This window comes from Leptonotus elevatus, chromosome 18 (assembly GCF_054856555.1).
Source record: "Leptonotus elevatus isolate MCC_2025b chromosome 18, RoL_Lele_1.0, whole genome shotgun sequence".
NCBI classification, from domain to species: Eukaryota; Metazoa; Chordata; class Actinopteri; order Syngnathiformes; family Syngnathidae; genus Leptonotus; species Leptonotus elevatus.
The window spans coordinates 6035024-6051459 of record NC_141256.1 but is presented as its reverse complement, the minus strand read 5'-3'; the positions used below and the strand labels follow the sequence as shown (position 1 = coordinate 6051459).

The 16436-nt window shown below is 41.0% G+C and overlaps 2 protein-coding genes across 2 annotated transcripts; one reads left to right on the top strand and one right to left on the bottom strand.

Moving 5' to 3' along the window:
• Positions 1-268: 268 nt before the first annotated feature.
• On the bottom strand, positions 269-7697 carry LOC147158380 (breast cancer metastasis-suppressor 1-like protein-A). The gene is made up of 10 exons (XM_086061795.1): positions 7421-7697; positions 7155-7245; positions 6560-6687; positions 5550-5629; positions 5316-5412; positions 5094-5183; positions 4946-5010; positions 4832-4871; positions 4616-4736; positions 269-527 (listed from the first exon to the last, which is right to left on the bottom strand). Exons 1-10 carry the CDS (start codon positions 7554-7556, stop codon positions 410-412), a joined length of 966 nt encoding a protein of 321 aa, XP_085917921.1. The 5' UTR covers positions 7557-7697; the 3' UTR covers positions 269-409.
• A 4669-nt stretch (positions 7698-12366) lies between these two features.
• Positions 12367-15052, top strand: LOC147158379 (NF-kappa-B inhibitor alpha-like). Its single transcript, XM_086061603.1, has 6 exons — positions 12367-12670; positions 13116-13221; positions 13301-13508; positions 13599-13687; positions 14300-14560; positions 14638-15052. The coding sequence occupies exons 1-6, from the start codon at positions 12438-12440 to the stop codon at positions 14665-14667; spliced, it is 927 nt and encodes a 308-aa protein (XP_085917729.1). The 5' UTR covers positions 12367-12437; the 3' UTR covers positions 14668-15052.
• Positions 15053-16436: the final 1384 nt, after the last annotated feature.

Below are 16436 nucleotides of genomic sequence, written 5' to 3'. Positions count from 1 at the left end.
CCAACTTGTGCAATTTCTGTCCACACTCAAGCATGCGCAGGACCACAAACAGACCCGTTTTGACCCTCTTCCAGTCCTTTAAGAGTGTTGCCACAGCCCACAATTGTGGATGTTGTTTTTCAGCCAAGGCTTTGTCTCATCTCACAAAAGGCACGCGACTGAGCAGTGAAAAGACTGCTCAGCTTTACCTGCCTTAGTTTGTAGCAGTGCTTTGCATTGATTCCTTTTTTGTCCTTTATATCAACACAGGCACACGTTTACAGAGATCACTTGATTGGTTGAGAGTTGTCTCTTTGAGGACAAATAAACAGAGGGAGCGACGGGAGGTGTGAACGTTTTTTGAGGACGTATGCAGTAGCATAAACGGACGCGTGTGGTAATCTCTGGATGATATTTTGCTGTTGTGTTTTCACGAGTGCTTGATAGTGTATTTGCCTTTCTGCAGCTGGGAGATGTACAGCTTGGACTTGGTGCCGTCCAGTCGTTTGAACCACACCTCATCATTGTTGATAGTGGTGATGATGGCGCTGTGCGGAAAAGGAACAACATTAGAGAAAATAGCACTTGGTTGAACACGACACAGTGCTATGACAATTTAAAACATAACATATAGCAGAACGTAAAATATAACATAAAATAACATAACATAACATAACATAACATAACATAACATAACATAACATAACATAACATGCTGTCATTGATTGATTGATGATTATATTGATGGATTGACGATTACAATAACGGACGAAAAACCTCTTCCGGCAATGCTTAGTTCGTTAATTTTTCAAAGTTTCCCATAATTTGTTAACAAAACGGGCGTCCGTCATTGACGGACAGAGGTGACAGAGCTCGCTATGGAGCTAGCTAGCTAGCACCTGGGGCTAAAGCCAAACTGTGGCAGGGTTTTTACTTTCTGGACCTGGTTTTGCCACCTTGACGGACCTTCCGACAATATTGATGGAATGTCCACCTCTGAATAGAATAGAATATTGTACTGGGGGAATTCCAGTTGCAACGCAGCAGACTTGTCCATGTCTAAATTTAGAGTAATGAATTACTAGGGTCAAGTTGTATTTTACAATGTTAAAAATGTGCAGAATTTCACAAGTTACTTCATGTTAAAGATTATCCATCCATTTACTACCGCTTATCCGGGGTCGGGTCGCGGGGTCAGCAGCTTTAGGGAGGGAAGCCCAGAGCCAAGGCCAGCTGAGAGACGTCTCTTCAGTGTGTCCTGGGTCGTCCCGGGGCCTCCCGCCGGCCGGACATGCCCGGAACACCTCTCCAGGGAGGCGTCCAGGAGGCATCTGAACCAGATGCCCGAGCCACCTCAGCTGGCTCCTCTCAACGTGGAGGTGTAGCGGCTCGACCCTGAGTCCTTCCCGGATGACCGAGCTTCTCACCTTATCTCTAAGGGAGAGCCCGGACACCCTGCGGAGGAAACTCATTTCGGCCACTTGTATCCGTGATCTAGTTCTTTCGGTTATGACCCACAGCTCGTGACCATAGGTGAGGGTAGGAACGTAGATCGACCGGTAAATAGAGAGCTTCGCCTTAGGGCTCAGCTCCTTCTTCACCACAACGGACCGATACAGAGTCCGCATCACTGCAGACGCTGCATCGATCCACCTGTCGATCTCCCACTCCATCCTGCCCTCACTCGTGAACAAGACCACAAGATACTTGAACTCCTCCACTTGGGGCAGGATCTCATCCATAACCCGGAAAGGGGCACACCACCCTTTTCCGACTGAGGACCATGGTCTCGGATTTGGAGGTGCTGATCTCCATCCCAACCGCTTCACACTTGGCTGTGAACCGCTCCAGTGAGAGTTAAAGAGGCCACCAAACCAGAAACCCTCAACGCTTCGGCTGTGCCTAGAAATTCCATAAAAGTCATGAACAGAATCAGTGACAAAGGGCAGCCTTGGCGGAGTCCAATCCTCACTGAGAACGAATCTGACTTACTGGCAATGCGGACCAAACTCTGACACCGGTCGTACAAGGACCGAACAACACGTATCAAGGGGCTCGGCACCCCGTACTCCCGAAGCACCCCTCCACAGGACTCCCCGAGGGACACGGTTGAACGCCTTCTCCAAATCTACACATGTAGACCATTTGGCAAACTCCCAAGCACCCTCGAGGACCCTGCCGAGGGTGTAGAGCTGGTCCACTGTTCCACGACCGTGACGAAAACCACACTGCTCCTCCTGAATCCGAGATTCAACTTCCCGACGGACCCTCCTCTCCAGCACCCCTGAATAGACTTTACCAGGGAGGCTGAGGAGTGTGATCCCTCTATAGTTGTATAGAAAAAGGGGGACCGGAGGGTGTCCTTCTTAAAAAGGGGGACCACCACCCCGGTCTGCTAATCCAGAGGCACTGTCCCCGATGTCCTCGCGATATTGTAGAGGCGTGTCAACCACAACAGCCCCACAACATCTAGAGCCTTTAGGATCTCTGGGCAGATCTCATTCACCCCCGGGGCCTTGCCATCGAAGAACTTTCCAACCACCTCAGTGACTTCGACCCCAGAGATAGGAGAGCCCGCCTCAGAGTCCCCAGACTCTGCTCCCTCAAAGAAAGACGTGTCGGTGGAATTGAGGAGGTAGTATTCTTCCCACCGACTCACGACGTCCCGACTCTAGGTCAGCAGCACCCTATCTCCACTATACACATAGTTAATGGTGCACTGCTTTCTTCTCCTGAGACGCCGAATGGTAAACCAGAATTTCTTTGAAGTCGTCCAGAAGTCAATTTCCATGGCCTCCCTGAACTCCTCCAATGTCCAAGTTTTTGCCTCAGCGACCACCAAAGCTGCATTCCACTTGGCCAGCCGGTACCTGTCAGCTGACTCCAAAGTCCCACAGGCCAAAAAGGCCTGATAGCACTCATTCAGCTTGACGGCATCATATCATATCATATCATATCATATCATACCATATCATATCATATCATATCATATAGCAGGACCTGAGGAGAAACTTGAAGCTTGTGTCGCAAGATCAAAATCGAAGCCAACTGTGACTGACATAACACAATGCGCTGGTCTGGAGCAAACTTGTGATTTTGTTGTTGGATATGAAGTGAACCCGTCTAGCATTCTAACACTTGATGGTAACACTGACAAGCCGTAACTGCTGATAACACGTTCACATGTGACACACATGCTATAAAAGCCAATGGCGAGTAAGAAGGCAGGTTCTCCACCAATGTCGTTGAACATCCTTGGCATGACATAACCGACACTTTTTGTACTACAGTACTAGTGAGTTATGCTAGAGCATACAGAAGGCTTTGATGCAGCCTCTGAACTGAAGAGAACGGTTGAAGCAATGGTAGTGATTACAAAAACTGCCAGCAGGTGGCAGCAGAGTATAAGAGATCAACCAGGTCATGTTTCCCCCACTGTTTCAAACAGGTTTGTGAATAATGATGAAACTTAGCTATATTCTAATGCTAATTGCTGCCAAATGGAAACAGATAGAAATATAATTTTCTTTCCTGATGAAAGAAGTCTTTTTTTGGTAGGTTCCAAGTTTTTATAGCAATAGTACACAATATTCTGTGGGCCATGTCAAAATCCAGTAAAACAGCCGGGAGCGAAGGCGGTTGCCTCAGTGAAAATGGCTGGAAGTCTTAAGAGTAAGAACTCTCTTTTTTTTAACACAAAAATAAACTCACTCAAAATTGTAATATTATTGATTTAATATTTGTCCCGCATATCACTCCAAATCTGCAAAAAAATTATTAGGCCTACTTCCATTGAAGCATAGGGCAGTATAAGACCTGGTGTAAACACATACTAAGCCATCGAGTGGTGAATGGTGATATCCTTTTACTGTACATCTTAAAACTACAGTCGACCCCTGGATACTCTCGCGATTCGGCACCCGCAGATTGGCAACATTTTTTTTCTCTTTTTCCCCCCTGTTTTTTCTCTAATTTTATTTTGATTCCAGTTTTCCAGGATTTTTACCCCCACTTCTCCCTGTTCTTAGTGTAAACTGTATATCAGCATTTTTTGGGGGGTGTTCAATTTTAATTTTTAAATGTTTTAATTCTAATTATTATTTTTTTTTTAAATAAAAGAAATGAAAGGGGACCGAAAGAACTGATCAACACACACACACACACACACACAAAATCAACAAAATGAATGACACTAAAATAATTAAACAGCATGTCCTTGTTCTATATGTATTTGCCAGTAATTATGCTTTTATACATTTATTAAAAATACAGATAGACTGAGAAGATTTTGCTTTACAATCCAGATCCAATCCAAAAACTGACACCTTGAGTTGAAATACATCATCGTTCTTTTTGTTTTGTTCTATATTTAGGTTTGGGAAAAATTTATTTTCCTCTTTATTTGTACTCACTTTTCCTTTTTTTAAATTTGATTTGTATATTGACTTGTAAAATGTCATGATGGGCTTTATACATTATTTTAAGGCAGTTAAACTCCATTAATCCATTAAATTGGAATGTTTTTAGTTGTATTAATAATGGATTACGGTGGTCTCTGTATCCACAACCGAAAACGACACAAATAAAATAAAATAAAATAAAATACTGAGAGTATGGTTGCGGGGGACACACAAACCTGGTGGGAAACTCATCTTTCCTGTAGATACAGATGGCCTGCCCCCTGCAGTACCACTGGCTATCATAGAAAAGTCGTCCATCTTCGGACCGTGCAACATGGTGGTGTCGTTCCGTTTTGGCTGGGGGAATTTGAAGGGGAAAAAGATGAGGGAAAACATGAATCACATGAGGACTAAATAAAGCAGTACAGTAAATAATCTTGTGCAATGCTAACCATCGGCCTTCCCCCTATGCGGCCCGAGAGACGCCATCGCCTGAGGAGAGACAACACATCTTCACTATCTTCACGGTCACTTCCAATGCTGATAGTCACTTTTTAAAATATTACCTTTCTTATTGCAGTCCAGTCTTCCAGAATATCCAAATCTTGCAGCATGTAAACAATATAAGGCCGTGCGATAGCAGTTAAAGAAATATGAGGCTACATGGCAACAAGGAGGTGGGGCAGCAAAGAGCGAAATGATGGAAAAGGATATCAGAAACAACAACAGGCTTCTTCTTCTTGATGGGGCAGAAAGGGTCTTTCTTCTTATTTTTCCGGGAATGCAATCCATCATTCCACAACTCTGGAAAACCCCACAGGACGGATGATAGAGAAGCCAAAGCATAACTCCATGTCAACTTGTTTTATAGTATTTGACAGCAAAATGACACCTTTTCTTCATTTTCGTTTTGCATGCTATGTTCACTCTTTCTACCTGAGGTGATGTCAATACTGTGTCTATCTTCCTCCAGTCGTCTTATCTTTTCCTCCAGCTCGCTCTGCACGGTGTCAAACAGCAGCAACTTTTCACTCTGGGAAAATACATGGGTTACACATAAAAGGAAGTTCTCATCTATTGCCACAGACTATGTGAGAAAAAAAATACCCTGGACTACAAAATGACATAAATTGCCTCATTTTATCAGAGTTCTTTTTTTTTTTTTTTTACCTCCCAATGTTGGCAGGCTGCCTGGATCTCGCAGTCATACTTGTTCTTCACCGATTCCAAACAGAGTTCTTTATAGATGCCTGCAAGCAATAAGGTGAAAAAGAAATACAGTATTTTGAGATCTGTCCATCTGAGAAAAGGATACACGTTAGTAGGAATAAAACAATATCATGAGTCCTTTTTAAGGACAGGAGGCAATAATTTACAGCATGCACAGCGCTGATGCAACTGAACTTTACTTTTTCACTGATACAATCCTTGTTCAGCACTAGCTAAGAAGGTGTATGCATTTGTTTGCTTGTAACATTTTACAAGGTGTTCCACAAGTCTCTGGGCTTTATAGACAATCGGCCTGTCCACGGTCTCTGATTGTTATAAAGCCAAACTAAAATGTAAAATAAACATAGTGCCCTTATTTGGAGGGCGATGCTTTCATTTTGCAACTGTGTTACCTCATACAAGTAATGAAATGACAAGTTTGTTTGTGTATGTTTGTGTATGAGTACATGTGTTGGTGTTATAAAAGGGCATGTGCAAAGGTTGTGCGTCCAATTATAGCAACTTCGGCCCTCAACATTCATATGTCAAGGATTTGCCTTGATAATGATTTGGGTTCAAAGTGAATTTTAACTGAATATTACCACTTAATATTTTTTGGGGGTTCCCTAACAAGTTACAACATATCATATTGTATAGCAAAAGCAGCAGATTATGAAAACAATACAATTATGGTTTTAGTGCCAGACATTCACTTAATATTGAACACAATCTAGGTTACTGTGTTGGTATGGCCCCTTTTTTTTTAAAAGAAATACCTCTATATCTCAATATAACATGATGATGTTCCCATAAAGTTACATAAAAATTAACGGCAGGTTTCTATTTTTGTAACTTCTAATTTCAAGTTTTTGATCGTAAAATGGTGACATGAAGACGGCAATACTGGTATCAGTACTTGCCAATCCCAAGAAAATTTAATTATCCACTCCTGAATGTCAACAAGATCGTACCTGCTACTTTGGTTCTGATCTGCATGTTATCCTGCAGGTTGGCTAAAGGTTCCAGATATTCCTGGGCACATCCTGCCATCACTTCCTGCAGCTTGACATCCACCTGGCTCAGACGTTCCTTATACAATCTATTTATTTGAAAGAAAAGCAGCAGAACATGGTATGTACAAATAATGCCTGTATGATAATGTGCAACATCCACTAAGAGTTTAGACCACAAATGACAGCATTTAAACCAGAAGCAGCGTTCATAATTGTTTGTACAGTGAAATAACTAAGTTATTCTTTCTTAAGTACAATTTCTTGACAACAGCCTATGTTCTGAGGATTATGGTTAGGCTGGTAATGCCGATAACAGCCTATCTTAGGTGGCAAAACAAAATAAAAATTCACAGATGGAGGTGAAGAAACAAAAAAAGATGTTAAGTGAGGCAAGAACCACGCCCAGTGTATGACTCGGTCGGAGATTGACCAATCCAAGCCGTTCACGGTAAAATATCTACTGCCGTGAAAAAACGGGTACCGGTACTAATATGGCTTTATCGCACATTTGGCAGTGCCTTCCTCTCGTTCCTGACACGGAGAGAAAACTTACTGCTCCTTCAAGTCTGTGAACTGTTTCTCTAGAGTGGTCATCTCGTCCAGGCACTCCATCCTCCTCCTCTCACAGTCTTCATCATCCATCTCTATTCACATATGAAGGAAGACATGAACACATGACAAGTTGGGCATGGGTGTTTTGTCATGAGCAAATTCTCACAGTGTAGAAGCATATTTATAACTCACGGGCTACATGCCACATTGAGTCTATGAATGACTGACAATTATTTTGTGAATTTGATTTTAGGCCTGCTCTCCTACCCGAGCTGTCTCCATCTTCAGACACAGATGTGCTAACCGTGTCCTCCTCGTCAGTGCTGCTACCGTCTTGCTCCGGATAATCCACCTCCATTTCCTCGTGATTACTTTCTTTCTTCTCCCGGGAGTGAACCGGCATTACGATTTACAATGGAAACACTGTAACTTCGTGGCAAATCTTCACTTTAGTTCCAACACCGGTGAGAGGCGATGTTGTAGCTCAGTCAGCTAACCGGTTAGCGACGCCGCATCGAGACAGATGGTAATGCAAACATGGCCCCTGTGGACCAATGAGGAGAGGTTTTACTCAGACTGTCCAATCAAATGTTGGTATGTGAAACTATTGGCAACGGCGCAGCTACTGGGATTTGCAGTTTTATGTACTGATTCAAAGAAGTGGAAAAAGTCAACCCTGTTTACTAATTTTAAAAAATGTCCACCCATTTTTACTAATTATACTACTACACCAAATGAGTAAAGGGTGCTCCTTCAAAAATACATTTTATAATTCATTGTCAATATAAGTATTTGCTTGTTTTACTTAGGTGTGTTTGCTGGTGTTTCAATTTCCATATTTATATTACATATTGTTTCTCAAACTTTATTGACATATATTTTACATGATAAAAACCTCACAGTACACCAACAACAAATACCTGATGATCATTTAGACCGGACCTGGCCAAAGTCAAAGTAAAATGTATGTTTATGAGCACATGTGTGAACGCTATTACTGTACATTGTGATGTTTAGCTGTTGCTGAAGTACAACCAAACGAAATAGTGTTGTATATTTATGCAATGAAATATTTTTTTGTCTGTTAATAATGAAGTGAGACAGTTGTACACCACCTGCAGTGGAATTATGCGCAGGTGGATGACCCATAACTAAAAACAAGAATGTCTCATTTCCACAGGTTAGTCATACACAATACATGAATAACTTACACAAGGTAATTTTACAATTGGACATTCTCCTATGTTGCTACTTACTAGATGTAGTAGTGATGGTTAGACGGAGATTTGGACACTTTAGAATCTAATATGTGTACAATGTATCGTATTTCTGTTTGTTCAAGGAAAGGTAGCAAAGTACAAAATGAGTAAGATGAGGAAAGTACAATCTACAGTATGTTAAGAAAGGTATTACAAAAAAATAAAAATGATTAGTCCACGCTTTAAAAAAAAATAAGGAAGTATGATTTAATGAGGATAAAATCAGTAAAATACTGAAGCAAATAAAAAGTAAACTGTGCCAACAATGATGACGGAAGTCATGATGATGTGACGTCATCAGGTAGAAACCACTGTTGTGCAACCATTTATACTAACAAACATGACCTTTGAGCCCGATGACATAAAAAATAAAAACAAAAGGGTAGTTTTGATACAACAAAATAATTCAGTCATTTGGTTGTGGTTTATCATGCATCCACACTATTTACGTGATGTGATCCATTTTCACTGCGGGTCGGTCAGGAAACTTTGCTGGCTGATATGTGTAGCGCTGCAGTGCGCAAGCAGAAAGTCTGAGCTTTCACAACCCTGAATTTGTCTCAAACAGGTTTAGTTATGAGGACATGCGTACCATAGACAAATATGTAAATGAATGAAGAATGTATAAATGAGAAACAGATGGTGTCACCCCGTTATTGTTGATGCTAGATTGAAATGTAGCATACAGTGTAATCAGTAAAATCCTTTACCATTTTATGGCTGATTTTATTTTTATTTTTTATTTTTTAAATAACGTAGGTAGTGTTGGGCAGAATCTTTTCATCTACAAAACCAGCACTTTTCAAAAATGGTATGTTTATTAAATTGTTGATTAAATTGACCAAATGTGTAAATGTGTTCAATCAATGTGATCCATCTCCATATGCCACTTAGCCTACTTCACCAAATATTGATTATTCAGGGAAATATTATCTCCACCAACCAAGTTAGTTAGTTACTTTATTTGTTAGTGTGTTTGTTTGTTTGTTAGCTAGCTAGCTAGAAGCACGGACTGTTAGTGTGTTAGCTAGCTAGCAGCTAGCGAGAAGTACTGATTTAAATTTACAACCTAAATTATTGTAGTATTTCCATAAAAATGCATTCATTTATTAGTGCTCTACAATATTCACATTATTTTGCAGTCTTTCTCTTATGGATTTATTTGTGTTTTTTGTATCAGATTAGATTTTGACCTCAATGTTTTGCTAAAGTATGTCATCTAATCTGCCCTTGGCCTTCAGAATTTTGGAGTGCTGGCTCACAAAAATATCCAGTCTGATTTCAAATTCATCCTCACAGCGAGAGGGCTGACCCTCAATTACATCATTTTCTGTCCTATGATTGGTCAGAGCACAACTTGTACAGCCAACTTGTGGTAAATGTGATGCTGTTCCCCTACACAAATTAAATGACAAAGCAATTTTTAAATATTTTAATAAACGTTGTGTTAGTTAGTTAGTTAGTTAGTTAGTTAGTTAGTTAGTTAGTTAGTTAGTTAGTTAGTTAGTTAGTTAGTTAGTCTTGGCCAAAAACATCGTGCTCACTGCTTCATTTAGTTTCCATTGCAGCCTGCTAAGATCTGTATAAAGAATGACGGGTCAATCGCGGTCAACTTCAAAGTTAACTGTGCCACAGTTTGACCATGAGATGTGCCTAATAGCAGTAGGTCAAAAGATCATATTGCAGACAATAACTGTGTGCTTACATATGAGAGTGTGTGCATATAACACAGTGTGAATGCCTGAGGATGGAAATAAAGGTATTACCTCTTCGGTGAAAAACACCCACGCGTCACATTCATCACAAAAGTGGGTCATCAGAGGGGCTGTTTGCGAACCTTTTAAACGTCTCATTGACACTCTCAGCCATTAACCTCATCATGGCCTGCATATTAAAATGTTGTATTTGAATAACACGAAGACTCTTACCTAGAGTACATTGAGTGGATCGATTGCCTCATACAGTATGTCACAGTGATGAAGTGTGAATATTTATGGACAATGCTAGATTACTCGGAATAGATTACTCTTTTTTTTAATTTACACATACTGAAAGGGAGATATGAGTGGTTTTGGAACTCTTGTGTCAGTGAACAAGTTAGTTGTTGTTGTTTTTCAATTAAAACGCTGAATTCAAAGTCTCCCCCTCAGTTAGAAAATATGCGTAAGGTTAATATGACTTTGTAAGCAAACGTTTCATGATCATTAGGTAATGTCATGGGTGAATAGAACTGAGATGCCCAGACATGTAAGGTTTTGCTGACGCACAGAGCATAGCCTAATGTTTTTCACTTGATACTCAGTATCCATAGCAACCATGTGTAAACACACAGCAAAAGTACTTGCTTGCATTGTCTTTGCAACAGCTTTACAAATATGTGAGTGGAAGTCCCGGCATTTCACGAACAGTGAGAATACCAGACAGCACAATTGTGGTATTACTTTATACGTAGGGTTAAAGGAACTCAGTTCAAGGTCGCGAACGAAACAAGGACAAAATGTCCTTGGATTCTTTGTTATAACACTTGGCAGAGATTGAAGATTGCTTGGAATTAAATGCCAAAGGAGATTGCGTGCATGTTTGTGTGAGTGGCATTTCCCTGTTGTGACTCACAGGCAGACGCACAACACCCCACTGGGTGTGTTTGGATGGTTTGTTGTGTAGCTCTCCCTCTAATTACTATATGCATCCATATCAAATCAATTTGATGTGACAAATAATTCAAAGAGAATTCCCAGCACAAATTTTGTAAAATATGTGAGTTGCACAGAATTCAAAGCACAAAGCTGCAGTGTGTAACATTTACAAAGTAAGGCAAGTCCCAAACATCCTCTTGTGGCACATGAAATGAAGTGTTGGTTTCACAAGAGTTGCACTGTACACACTTGAGAATTTTCCCCCTCCTCTGCAGGCAATGTGCAGACACGGGGGAGTTTAGGTCATGGTCTATTAGAAATTAAAAGGGAAATGTTAATTTAATGCCCTCTCTGGTGGAGTACCCCAAGAGTCAAATATTGGCCCTTTATGTTTTTTATTATCTCTTACAGCTCGGGTTCATCTTATCTAGGTACAATGTGACTTTGAAACAAACACGCTACTGGAGTGCTTGGATGACATCAAAGAATGGATGGCCTTTTTTTTTTCTTTTTTTTTCGCTATGTGGACAGCACTTTGATATACTTAAAAAAAGTGCTTTATGAATTAAATTGGAGTTTTAATTCATGCCTACATTAATTGGATAGTTCTTCAAGTACACTAGCACAGGCTACACGATAGCTTCTTCTGCACACCTCATACAGTACCAAAATATTACAAACATCTCTCTGTATGATGCAGTGCAGCTTTTACATCAGTACTGCAACCACAATATTGCAATATTGAAGATTTTAAGATACATTCATTTGTGTGTGCGTGTATGGTGCCAAAACAATTCTGATGAATTATAAAAGCTCACTTTTTGTATTTTTTTTGATAATCATTGTTGATATTATATAGCAGACGTGCTCATAAAATGGTTTACGAACTGTAAAGCACACGAGTGCATTTAATTAGAAAAAAAAAACGTTTTAACGTACATATACAAACATTTAAAAATAACCACAACTATTTATAAAAAGTCACTCAAAGGAAGGAAAAAAAAGTACAGTAAAAAAAAAAGCGCCCCAATTTCCCCAGACAAAAGGGAATTCTTGAAGAGCCTAAAAACAGGCTGTCCCCATCTCATTCATGGCCACCCATTCACAATCAAACATCCCCTTCGATATATGCTGTCGGTGTCTAATAGGAAACTACAAGTTTTCATTTTGACTTTATGGCTGGAGGTTGAGCAGGGTGGGGGGGATTTTTTTCTCACAAAAGCACAGCCCTGCCTGTGTGATTTCCCTGTCTTAGATAAGTCAATTGGAAATCCCCACAGAGGCTCCGCCCAGCCAGGCTGACAAAAACCCAGTGCGCCAGCCCTCTCTGAACCACTCTTGTTTCTGACCCTTGGACTGTACGCGTGTACTCGTTTTGCGACAAGCATCATGGACGTCCACGGAGTATCTCGCAGCGACCGCATGGATTATAATGATGACCTCGACCACATGGAGCCCAAACACGGGAAGACGTTGCCCTGCCAGGACGACCGCTTGGACAGCGGTCTGGAATCGTTGAAGGAGGACGAGCTGGTGAACGACTTGGAGCACTTGCGCGTGAGCGAAGAGCTCGTTCACGAGTACGAGCCTTGGAGGGTTGTCCTGACCGAGGACGGGGACACGTAAGTGGACATTTTCTGTACAGTATTATATTTCCGTGGAGGCGTTTGCAAACGGGAGTTTCAAAAATGACGCACTCGTGCAAAAATATTAGTAATAGTATAACTGCATTATCCGTTTCTGTAAAAACGCAACAATATGCATGCAAACTTGAATTTGCACGAAATATGTTAAGAGTAAAGTGTGTTTGCTGGCGTGCGTTTACTTTTGGCTGAGTGCGCAGTCTGGGCGGTGCTTAAACTGAGCTCTGTGTGCTCAGGAAAGTCCCTGGCCCATTGCCAGTAACTGATAAAGCATCAGATGTGTCAAGCCACAACTGGTGGAAACAACCCGACAAAACTCCACTCTTGCGAAACGTTCCTGTTGCACAGGCGTTGTTCCTTATAATTTCACTGGAGCTACTTCCTCCGAGTATTCGTTTTAATAAGTACTCCCTTTTTCTGACAGGCTTCTCCACTTGGCCATCATTCACGAAGCCGCCGATCAGGCGCAACAGATGATCAAACTGTCCCACAATCACCCCTTCCTGAATGCACAGAACTACCAAAGACAGGTACTAACCACATCTTAAACCACACGAGACAATTTTATTTAAGTCAGTGGAATAACACACGTAATGAATCTCCTTCCAGACGGCATTGCACCTCGCCGTGATCACAGAGCAGCCCCAGTTGGTGGATCAGCTCCTGAAAGCGGGCTGCGACCCACGGCTGGCCGACGACTGCGGCAACACGGCGCTGCACATCGCCTGCAAGAGAGGCTCACTCGCTTGCTTCGGCGTCATCACCCAGACGAGCCAGCGCCATCTCAACTCCATCATCTCCTTCCCCAACTACAGTGGTATGTTCAGAATTCCGACAAGAAAAATATGCAAGGCCGGTTTTGTTTTAAGACTTGGTTGTTAACTGATCTGTGTTTTTTGCCTCGCAGGACAAAACTGTCTTCACCTAGCGTCGATTCACGGCTACATTTCATTAGTGGAGAATCTGGTTGGGCTGGGCGCGTACATAAATGCACAGGTGGGTGTCATTAAATCATTCGCTGCCATTGACGGCTATACACGTCAAAATTCAATTGTTAAGATTGCAGCGAGGGCCAGTGAAGAGAGAAAAAAAGTTTGGCACACAAGGAGAATTCTCACTTTCTCAATTTAAAGTGAGAATTTAGACTTTAATCTCAGAATCCTTACTTTAAACTCAGAATTCTGAGAGTAGTCAGAATTTTGAGATTAAAGTTAGAATTGTCACTTTTATGTCATAATTCTGATTTTAAAGTGAGAAACTCAAAATTCAGATTTTATAGTCAGAATTCTCACTTTAATCTAAAAATTCTGACTTTAAGTGACTTTAAAGTCAGAATTTTCACTTTAATCTCAGAGTTCTGATTTAAAAGTGAGAAACTCAAAATTCTGATTTAAAAGTGAGGATTCTCACTTAAATGTCAGAATTCTGAGTTAAATGTGAGAGTCTCAGTCTTCTGAGATTAAAGTCAGAATTCTGAGAATAAAGTCATTTTTAAGTCAGAATTCTGAGATGAAAGTGAGAATCCTGCCAAACCTTTTATTTCTCTCTTCATTGGCCCTAATAAATTTGGAGCAACTTTGTGAAGTAAACATTCATTTTGTTTTATAGGAACAATGCAGCGGTAGGACGGCTCTCCATCTAGCTGTGGACGTCCAAAACCCAGCACTGGTCCGTCGCCTCCTTGACCTCGGCGCCGATGTCAATTGCCTCAATTATGGCGGCTTCACGCCGTACCATCTCACCTACGGGAGGCAAAATGACGACATACGCAACCAGCTATATGAGAAAACGGCACAGGAGCTGAGGGCCTTGCCCGACAGCGAATCAGACGAGAGCGATATGGAAGATCTGGACTTGACTGAGGATGAGGTCAGTTTCTATCAAATCACAGCTGCTCACGTGACAAATGTGAGTCAATGTTGTAAACATTTACTCTTTTTTTGCAGTTGTACGATGACATCAAGTTCGGAAAGTAAGCTCCAACAGTATCCCGCCAATGGTGGTGTCAAAAGAGCTGCTACCGGGTCACCGAACCCCGGCCCAAAGAAAGGACAAACACCTGCCCGGGACGTCCACAAAGAGCTGGCCCGGAGATCACAAGAAGGAAGACGGCATCTGCTGTGGTCTAGTTGGATCCAGAAAACAGAACTCAGCGCCCAGAACACACAGCGAGACCATAAACGTCCATGTGTTCTCCCTGCAATACTGTACAAGGACATATTGATGTGAATATACCAGACTGTAGTAAATTGTAAATACAGAGATATTATTTTTGTACGTGTAAATATGGTGTGAAATGAAACACTATCGATGAAATAGTATGTAAAATAATAAATAAATAAAAAAGCTTATGAAGAATGATCCATTCTGTGTGAGGCATTTTTTTTACTGGAACACAACCACAGTTAGTCACGACACAAAAAGCGACAGGGCTGAGAGTTATGAGCCACACTTTGAAAGACACATGGACCAAAATGATCCGATTCAACTCCGTGAAGCGGTCCGGGATTTCCTCGTATGGGGCGAGGTCACAGTGTTGTGAGTCACACCGTAAAAAGTCCCATGGCGGCACACTTAGAACATAATGTGCTGCATATTTTTTTTAAACAAAGATAACTTGTTGCTTAGTCACAGCAGGCTGTACGCTTTTGTGGAAAGTACAGTACTTTCAAATCCTCGTCATCTGATACGATTTCTTTATTTTTATTTTTACAAATAACCTTGATTAACCGGTACAACCTTTAACTGGCACCTTTCTTTCATAAGATCCCAGAACGATTAGGTTTAATAGCAGGCTACACATTACCTAGCCTATAAATGTACGCAGGGCGGGACTTCACGGGTTTTTCCAGCAATTCATCTGCCTTCTTTTAAAATCACATCGAAATCCACACGACAGGGGAGCTCCAAAAATCAGTCCTTGATTTAGGAAAACATGACATCTGAGAGGGGATTTATACTTTTGATTTGTGATTCAGAGATAAGTGGGGACGAGAGGAAATCGGACTGACTAACTGATGATGTCATTTCTGATTAGGAGTGAATGAGGACAGATTTGGTCACTGAAAGAAATGCAAAGCTGTCGTTTCCTAAAAATAACACTATTGCCACAAATGTATGAGCAAATTCCCACAAGTTCATCTAACCTACTAGAAACAAATCTAAAAATTATGCAATGCACTACAGTAATGAACCGTTTTCAAACCGTCTTGGATCTCTTACGACACCTCACAAAAGTGAGCACACCCTATCTTTCTGCAGATATTTAATCACATATTTTCATGGGACAACTAGAAAGAAATAACAAGTAGTCAGCAACTGTGTAAATGTATTATTCGTTCAAAATAGATCAATTTGATGCAGTGAAGATGAGTGAGAGAAAATGACTTTTTCACTCAGGGGTGTACTCACTTTTGTTGCCAGTGATGTAGTTAATAATAGATGCATTTGAAGTTATTCTGAGGGAACGATACATTTGTTACATGTTCTTGTGATTTTTATTCTCCACTTTTTTTTTTGCCATGAATCAACTCCCACATACTTTCGATTTATACCACTCAAATTTCAACTTAAAAAATTCACACCTCCCAGGGCATATCGTCTGATTCCACATTACTTACAGTATTCGCACAATTTAACGTTATATATCAATTTCAACTTTTCTCCATTCATTTCAATGGGACAGATTTTTCTAAGTACCACTTTCCACGCCCACTTTCATACATACAACTGCTCATCATTGCCA

Bases quoted from the DNA above. Each gene is read 5' to 3' on its own strand.
- LOC147158380 (XM_086061795.1), bottom strand. From the start codon at position 7,556: ATGCCGGTTCACTCCCGGGAGAAGAAAGAAAGTAATCACGAGGAAATG. The intron at 5,011-5,093 runs ATATCCTTTTCC...CTGCTATCGCAC, and splicing joins GAAGCCTGTTGTTGTTTCTG to GGCCTTATATTGTTTACATG. The intron at 4,872-4,945 runs GTAATATTTTAA...GTCTCTCCTCAG, and splicing joins ACTGGACTGCAATAAGAAAG to GCGATGGCGTCTCTCGGGCC.
- LOC147158379 (XM_086061603.1), top strand. From the start codon at position 12,438: ATGGACGTCCACGGAGTATCTCGCAGCGACCGCATGGATTATAATGAT. The intron at 12,671-13,115 runs GTAAGTGGACAT...TTTTTCTGACAG, and splicing joins CTGACCGAGGACGGGGACAC to GCTTCTCCACTTGGCCATCA. The intron at 13,222-13,300 runs GTACTAACCACA...ATCTCCTTCCAG, and splicing joins CACAGAACTACCAAAGACAG to ACGGCATTGCACCTCGCCGT.